The sequence below is a fragment of the Calliphora vicina genome, chromosome 4 (assembly GCF_958450345.1).
Source record: "Calliphora vicina chromosome 4, idCalVici1.1, whole genome shotgun sequence".
In the NCBI taxonomy this organism is placed as follows: Eukaryota; Metazoa; Arthropoda; class Insecta; order Diptera; family Calliphoridae; genus Calliphora; species Calliphora vicina.
The window spans coordinates 81,831,791-81,840,863 of NC_088783.1; the positions used below are offsets into that span (position 1 = coordinate 81,831,791).

General features: G+C 29.1%; 3 protein-coding genes across 3 annotated transcripts; 2 read left to right on the forward strand and 1 right to left on the reverse strand.

The window, feature by feature from the left end:
- LOC135957234 (uncharacterized) lies at positions 1-1,134 on the forward strand. Its single transcript, XM_065507940.1, has 2 exons — positions 1-294; positions 382-1,134. The coding sequence occupies exons 1-2, from the start codon at positions 32-34 to the stop codon at positions 755-757; spliced, it is 639 nt and encodes a 212-aa protein (XP_065364012.1). The 5' UTR covers positions 1-31; the 3' UTR covers positions 758-1,134.
- A 157-nt stretch (positions 1,135-1,291) lies between these two features.
- On the reverse strand, positions 1,292-2,206 carry lin-52. Its single transcript, XM_065508778.1, has 4 exons — positions 2,084-2,206; positions 1,930-2,022; positions 1,642-1,746; positions 1,292-1,560 (listed from the first exon to the last, which is right to left on the reverse strand). The coding sequence occupies exons 1-4, from the start codon at positions 2,115-2,117 to the stop codon at positions 1,412-1,414; spliced, it is 381 nt and encodes a 126-aa protein (XP_065364850.1). The 5' UTR covers positions 2,118-2,206; the 3' UTR covers positions 1,292-1,411.
- A 1,097-nt stretch (positions 2,207-3,303) lies between these two features.
- Positions 3,304-9,058, forward strand: LOC135958770 (N-acylneuraminate-9-phosphatase). Its single transcript, XM_065509668.1, has 2 exons — positions 3,304-3,695; positions 7,471-9,058. The coding sequence occupies exons 1-2, from the start codon at positions 3,501-3,503 to the stop codon at positions 8,251-8,253; spliced, it is 978 nt and encodes a 325-aa protein (XP_065365740.1). The 5' UTR covers positions 3,304-3,500; the 3' UTR covers positions 8,254-9,058.
- Positions 9,059-9,073: the final 15 nt, after the last annotated feature.

Below are 9,073 nucleotides of genomic sequence, written 5' to 3' on the forward strand. Positions count from 1 at the left end.
ATACAGTGAAATATTTGTGAAATATAACGAAATGCAGGATATGGATGTTTTAGTGAATTTAATCGAAGCGGTTAAAAATCATCCTAACCTTTTCACAAATTCGACATCAAATGTTGAACATGATGATTTCAGAGAATGGACAGCAGTAGCAGAAGAATGTAAAATTACAATTTCAGAGGCACAGGAACAATGGAACCTACTTTTGTTGGAATATGTTGAATATTTAAGAAATAATCGTGATTTCAATTTGGCCCAGCATATGGATTTTCTACAACCATATTTTTTTACTATAAAGTAAGTAGTAAGTGACTTAAAATGTTCATCCTATGATTGTGTATGTTGAATGAAGTTAATTTTTCTAATTTCTTATAACTGATGAAGTGATGGTGAAACTATTGACGAAGATGAGCTGTTGAATGCTATTGATTCTAAACGATTTGATGAAAACAATGCCTCTAATTCAGGCAGTTTGAAAAAAGATGAGGAAACTCCTAAAACTTCATCAGGACAGCAGAACAATATGAAAACTGACCGAATTGTTAAATTTGAATATACTTCCACACAATGTAATCAAATGACTCAATCTATAGCTCCATCAAACAATCAAAGCAATTCTTTTACAAATTTGTCATCGTTGGAGCTAATATTCCTAGGATATGCTAAGCAATTACAAAAGATGCCAATACAACTGCAGGTTAAAACAAAACGTAAGATTGCCGATATTATGGACGAAGCTGAAGTTCAAATGATGAGTTAAAATAAGTGCTAAATATTTTTCAACGACTTTTGAGGAGAGCAACAAAAAACAGTTTATTTTTAATATGAAAACATGTAAAAATATACATTAATCTCTTACCCCCATTAACACGAAGCCTGGTTATGCTTTAATTAACAGTTATACTGTCGGTTACAATTATTTTTGTATGAAAACTGTCAGTATAACTATTAGTTAATACATAACCAGACTTCGTGTTACTGGGGGTTAGATAACTTTGAAATTTGTAGGCATTTTGAGGTCATCTGCTCAAAAGTGGTGTAACCCAAATTTTTTTTGATGCTGTTCTTATATTACATACTGTCCTTACATTAACAATATCAATAAAAAAAAGTGGGATAAGCTACATTTTTATATAACTTGTAATACGTATCTATCTAAAATAGCAAAAAAAAAAAAATGATGTGCAGGTTGACATTAAGCGATAATTACCTGCAAAGTCGATTTCCCTCCAGAGCTAATTTACGACTGCTGGGAAATTTTGATTTGCTAAACTAATCTTAACATTAATAAGCATTTATTGTGATTAGATATATTTTATTTTTAATATGTAACTTAAACAGTCTTTTTTAGCATTATGAAATATGCCTAATTTTTTTCAAATGCTAACGTTTAATGAGTAATTTAAAAGATAATTTAAATAGCTTTTTTCTTCGCATTGTTAAATATGCCTAAATATTTCCCCCGTGTCATTTCTTTGGCTTCGCTAACACCTAGTTGATAGGCATCGTCATAAATCTTTTTAATCTCCATAATCAAAGCATCTGGCTTCAAAGAACTTAACTCTGCAAAATGAAAACATTTGTTATACTGATTTTCCAAAGAAGATATGTTTGTATGTACAATATGCATACATATGAACGTACCCAACATAGCTGACATATCCTCTTGGGAAAGTCCTCTGGACCACTCAGGTGCAGGTGTCCGAATAGGTGTGTCACTCATAGCAATAAAATCCGTAATGCCCGGTACTAAAAAACAAATCATATGAATTAGATTCGTGATTGTAAAAGTAGACAAAATGATGTTCTTGCGTTTGTTAGTTTATTAACAGACACAACAACAAAACAATTTAGCAGATTTGTTTTGTAAATTCACCCAATGATAACATGACATTCTATTTAGCTTGAATAAACTATGCAGAGAAAACTCACTTTTTTCAGGCCACAAATCTGGTGAAGCACGATCCAGTTTTTCTAGTGATAATAAACCACCATCATCCTGCAGTTCATCTTTTATCATAGAACCTGTTAATGTAAATAAAATTTATTGTTGAAATTTTACAACTTTTTTTTGACCAATATATACTTTTTAACAATGTGCGTCCTTTGTTTGTTGACATTTTTCAAAGTTTAAAAACAAAAATACTGCAAATGTCACAACAACGAGCTGAAATATAAAATATGCAGAGCTACCAGATTTCAATATTTCTACAGCTGAACGAAGGTGCTGTCACATAGAAAACGTTACATGACGTCTATACGTAACGTTGAATTCAATCACAGACAGCAAAATCTGGATAATTCAAATCAGGCGCAATAAATACTACAAGACAGTTGTTATGAAAAATCTCGGCATTAATCAGATCATCGAAACAGCTTGAATTTTAATAATGTTGTTGGTGATGATAGCTCTCTCAATTATAAGCACAAAAACGTTAAAATTTCTCTCTTAATTTAAGAGTTATAAGAATTTAAAGTCAATATATATGTATAATAGTAAATTTTTCATATATGTATTTGAAAGATAATCGCATCATTATGAGTATTAATATGATATATAATGTGGTACTGTTTATTATTAACATTGCGAACATAAAATACCTTTTTGAATTTATATGACAGTATGTACTTCAGAAAATTTCGATATACAGAAAAAGTGATTTTAGCGAAGCCGGTGTTCGATACACCCCAAAGTTTAAAGTTCTTTCGCCCGGCCGAAGGTTGGCGATACAGAAAATATAAATATTATCAGGAAAAAATTATAAAAATATAAACTGTTATTGGGATCTTGATTAGTTCCTATGCTTTGACAACTGAATCACTAAAATACTGTTATATTTGTTCATCACTTTTTTTAATTTTAGATGCATTTACGTTTACGCATGTAGATGAATTAACTATCGCACTGCAAAATATAGTATTGCATTTTTAAATTTAATTTGTAAAATCTATTAAAATTTAAATAGATTTTGTTTTATCAAATTCTCAATTAAACTAGATTTTGGGCTGATGTAATTGGACTATAAATATTTGTTCATTACTTCAAACGGAGTAACGTGCTATAAATTAAAAATGTGAAATATAATTTAAATGTTGACGTATAACGTACTTCAGTTCTGTCAGTATTATTTTATTTAGTTCCATCAATATGGCATCACTAAGAATTGACAAAACTTCCGCATTGTCTCTCTTTCTCTCGCAATATGCAAAAAAGTTTCTCTTAATACTCACATATTTTAATTAAACACTTTCTTTTCCCCACATAGTAGCAGTACATAAATTTCTTTCTTTTTTATTCTTTTAATAATTGCTTAGCTAGCTAGTTGTCATTTGGAACAGGGTCTTTTTGTTTTTTTAAGTAATACTAATTTTATATAACAATAATAAAAAATAAATTAAGAAACGTGTAAATAAAATTCGCAATTCTCTGTATTCTGTAAATACTGTTTTTAATAAAATTTAAATAAGTAAAGAAATCTATTTTCATAATTACTAAGCAACTCATGGCCTCAACGAACATAAATTTTAACAATACCTGTCCGTCAGCCAACGCTAAACATTTTCAATTATCTGCTAATCAAAAATTGCAAAAACAACCACAAAATGTTTATAATTTATCAAAAATAACTACAATCTTTTTTGACTTGGATAATACTTTAACCCCCACAAGATCGGGTGATTCCAAAGCATGCCGTAAGGTAAGTACAATACATTCATTCATAGTATATACGAACACACTACATGTGTGAATTCTTTGGTGAAAAAAAAAAACATTTTTTGTTTTTGGAAATTTTCCACTGATAATTGCTGGTTGGGTTTGTCGTTTTTAAACTTTGTTTATTTCATTAATATGAAAATAGCGTGCGTTGCTCTGTTTGGAGTGAGAGAGTGTTTACTTTTCTTATTACATTTGTTTTACTGTAACAGCCAGCGTTACCGTTGAGAGTTTTCAATATATGTTAGAAAAAGGGGATTTATTTTTTTAGAAAAAAACAAGGCTAGAAAAGTGATTTTTTCAGAAAAAATGAGGCAACCCTCTAATGATAAATATATGTATATATCATGAATTAATATTTGTTGAGATATTTTTTTGATTTTTTTCGAACGTTTTTTAAAATTGACTGTCTGTTCCACGATGTCGAAAGAAAAATGAGTCGAAAAAATTTGTATGAAAAACAGTCAGTTTTTAAAATTCTTTCGAATAGTTTTCATACAAATTTGTTCGAATCATTTTTCTTTCCACATCGTGAAACAGGCAGTGATAATTAATGAAATAAATGATACAGAAAAAAATTTCATATTTTAATTTTTTATTAATTTCAAAGAATACAGTAAAAGTTATTTGTTCGTATCCATTTGTATAGAAGATTTTCGTGAAGGGTATAAAATTTATTGTGAATCCTTATAGATAGCGGAGTCGATTAAGCCATGTCCGTCTGTCTGTTGAAGTAAATTTTCTGAAGACCCCAGATATCTTCGAGATCCAAATCTTCAATAATTCTGCCAGACATGCTTTCGAGAAGTTTTCTATTTAAAATCGGTCCACAAATGACTGATATATGAGGAAAAAACCAGGACAACCTACAACTATTGACCTATTTTTGACCTATATCTGGATTACTAAGTCATTAATATAGACAATATGGATATCTAATGATAGATATTTCAAATATAAAACCATAGTAAGTTGGACCTACAATGGGTCAAGATCGGAAAAATGTTTTAACCCGATTTTTTTCGCTAAATATTAAAAAAAAAATTGAAAAAACAAAAAAAAAAAAATTAACCCGATTTTTTTCGCTAAATATTACAAAAAAAATTTTAAATTTAAAAAAAAAAAATTAAAAAACTGAAGTACAAATTTATAACCGGTTATGGCCAATAAGGCTAGGTTGTTGAAAATAAATAAAAAGAAAAACAATTCGAAAAATTTTTGTTTCCCAAAAATTAAAAAACTGCAAAAAAAATACATAAAAATATTTAAAATTTTTATTTTGAAGTATAATTTGGTGAAGGGTATATAAGATTCGGCACAGCCGAATATAGCTCTCTTACTTGTTAATTCCGAAAATCTTTCCTTTATTTTTTTCACCAATAAAAGGTTATTAATACTAAGTAATGTTAAGGTGATAGAGAATTATACATAGAGACGAGACACTCCGATTTGTCAAACAAAAATACAACAAATTGTATGTCTGATACAACAACAAAATACATTGACTAGCTTGTATTTTGTTATTGCAAGAGTTAGGTTGTTACCCTATGGTTAAGGGTATATAAATGAGGTTTGGCACAGCCGAATGTAGCACTCTAAAAATATGTACATCTAATATACAATTAATTTAGTTTCTGTTCCCAGCAAAAATTTTGTGAATTTTTGTAATGACAACTAGTTATTTCATGCATTCTTTTGTAAGGAGTGGTGTTTACCCAGCACATTATTTTATTTACTAAAATAAGTACTTATTTTTATACAGGCTGGTAATGAACTTTTGCATTTAGCACAGCTATCTGGAAAACGGGAGGTTAGTGGTTCGCCACCTGTCAAAGCCATCAATTTTTTTGTTCATATCATATTCATTTATATGTTGATGTTAAAACTATTGTTAACTTCCAATAAAATAACTCGTACATGGAGCAGTGAGTTAGCAGCTTGACTATCAAACACAAGCAAATAATGTGACTGTTCGATTCCCACACAAGGCAATATTTTTTGTGTTTTCTTTTTTAGCTACATTTTATTGTTGTGAATTTACTACTTATTTCTCAACTGATTGTAAGTACATTTGTAAGCTTGACCCCTGAATTTTTTAAAAATCTCGAACAACGGTAAGTAGTGTTTCAGTCAAATAATAAGTAGTTATCGCTTTGCTCCAATTATACTTGCTGGCTTACTAGGTAAGTAAAGTTTTTGCTGGGTTGTTAATTCTTCAAAATAAAAAAAAAAAATATTAAAAACAATTTTTTGTAAAAAAAATTGTTGAAAACTCGATTTTATGTAAGTAAAACAAATTTTGAGAAAAAAAATTGTTAAAAAAAAAATTGGTGAACATTGACTATATTCAGAGCTGTAAATGAATCATTCTTTTTTGATTTCTTTATGAATTAGCATAATTTTGAATTAATTAATTTTACAACAAAAATGAATTGAATGAAATTTGAATCAATTCAAACGAATTAGGCAGAAATGAATTTCAATTCATTTCCAATTCAAATGAATTTAAAACAAGTAAGAGTGCTATATTCGGCTGTGCCGAATCTTATATACCCCTCACCAAATTATACTTCAAAATTTTAAATATTTTTAGGTAAACAAAATTTAATTTTTTTCCAGTTGTTTTTTTAATTTTTTGTGAAAAAAAAAATTCGGGTTAAAATTTTTTTTTTCCGATTTTGACCCATTGTAGGTCCATCTTACTATGGTCTTATTTATATACGTCGTTGCAAATGTCTTTGAAATATCTATCATTAGATATCCATATTGTCTATATTAATGTCTTAGTAATCCAGATATAGGTAAAAAATCGAGGTTGTCTTGGTTTTTTCCTCATATCTCAGCCATTTGTGGACCGATTTTGCTGATTTTAAATAGCAAAATTCTCGAAAGCATGTCTGACAGAATTATTGAAGATTTGGATCCCGAAGATATCTGGGGTCTTCAGAAAATTGATTTCAACAGACAGACAGACGGACATGGCTTAATCGACTCCGCTATCTATAAGGATCCAGAATGTAGAAATTAAAAACGGAATGACAAACTTATATATACCCTTCTCACGAAGGTGAAGGGTATAAAAAGAGGCGCAATTCATTTGAATTGATTTTGAATTAATTAAATGGAATTAGAAAAATGAATTAGCAATTCAAATGAATGAAATCAATCAAATTCAAGAGCAGTGGGTCGATTCTGGTTCCGTGAAACGGTGAAATGAAAAGTTTTTTCATATTTTCATAGAGTTTCTGATTCTCGTTTAGTGAAAAAATTATAAATAAATTCAAATGTTTTCATATGAAAAGAAAAAGTTGAATAAAACAAATTGAAGAACGGGAATCGCAATTTGTGTAATTGTGAAATGATAATATGAAAAGTTCTTATGAAAACGAAAATGAAAAGTTTTTTTCATTTCACCGTTTCACAGAACCAGAATCGACCCCAAGATCTGAATTAATTCAAATAAATTCGAAAAAGACGAAATGCGCAAATAGGATTTGATTTTAGACCTATGGTTTCTAGAGGAAACTTTCTTAGAATTTTCCGTAGATTGGTTTCTGCTATACGATTTTTTACATTTTGATCGTCCATACAAATCTACCCAGCCTAATGTACATACATATTTATATTAGACTTTCCCAATAATGTAAAGAAGTTAAGTTTCGCAAATGAACCCATTTAAAATAATTAATTTAATGATGATTTAAAGTAATACATACATATATTCTTATAATCTCATTTGTTTTTCTCTTTATTTTCAGGTCGCAGACCGTCTTGAAATCCAATACGGTTTTACAAAAGATGAAGCAAATTATGCCACACAAAACTTTTTAAAATCATTCAGACGCTGCCCAGATAACGCGCAAACATCTTTAGATACTTGGCGCATACACTTATGGCGCGAATCCTTGCCTCCTAAGTACAAACAATTGGCCGAATCCATCTATCCATTATGGCTAGAAATGCGTTATTGCTATTTAGCCATACCGGACGATTACATTAAAATGTTAAAACGTTTTCGTCAGGCCAACTATCAATTGGCCTTAATAACAAATGGTCCCTCCAATGCACAATGGGAAAAAATACGAAAATTACATGTCCAACCCTATTTTGACTGTGTATTAGTGTCAGCGGATTTGCCGTGGGAAAAGCCTGATCCAAACATATTTTATGCAGCTTGTAAATATCTAAATGTTCAACCGCAACAGTGCACTATGATTGGTGATAAACTAGAAAGTGATATAAAAGGTGGCAATATAGCTGGTCTAGCTGCTACATTTTGGTTACCACTTACACCGGATGCCATACAAGATTTAAATAATGATGGTGATGTTGATCGTAAACCCACGCATATACTCAGGAATCTTTTAGATTTATATAAATATTTTAATATTAAAATACAGCATCAAATAAATGAACAAGTACCTGTGTATAATAGCCAAAGTAACAAATATCGTCGTGCAGGCTCCTTGCCAACAATTGATTATTTAATAAATAGTGAAACTGATAATAGTTCAGAAAATAGTTCTGATAGTATAAATTAAATTACTGGTACCTTTTTTAATCCACTACACGACACTAAATTCAAAGTCACAATTTTGCTGACTTTTGTAACAAATCGTAAATGAATGTACAAGATTTTTTACTTCTTTTTTTTTAACTAAGTCTAACAATACATGGTACCCAACCAACCACTATTAAACAACAATACTGCGTTTTATTTTAAGTCATTTTTAACTATTTATATAAACTATAGTATAAGCTTGTGTGTTTCTTAAAGCAATATGCTTTATGCACTTTTTTTTAATATACTTTTTGGTATATACGTATTAATAATTATTTCCTATTAGGAATTTGGCGTTCTTTTACGAATTTAAATATTTAATTTAGCTGAAAGCATACTAAGCTATATATACCATTAAGTATCATTATTATTTGAATTGGCATTACACATATTTTTATCTTATTGCTCATTAATAGGAAATTAAAATAAATTTTCCGAAATCTTTAAAATAAATTTTCAGTCCGAGTTTTCGGGCTGTGAAATAGATAATCTAAAGCATTTTAACTGAACTAAATTCTTAAGCAGCTATACAAAATTATACGCTTTTATAATAAGCAATCTTGACAGTATTTTTGTTTCTACTTGATTACTTAAAATTTTGTACTATATGTAGGTATATTATTTCATCAACAAATAAAAGTTATTTTTTCAGCTGTATTGAATGGCTGAATTTTAAAATCTACCTTTAATCCACAAACCAAAAACTGGCTTTTAGTTAAAAAAATACACAATTTTATATGTAAATGGATTTAATAAATAAAATTGAAATAAATGCAAACAAAAAATTAACATTTTATTTA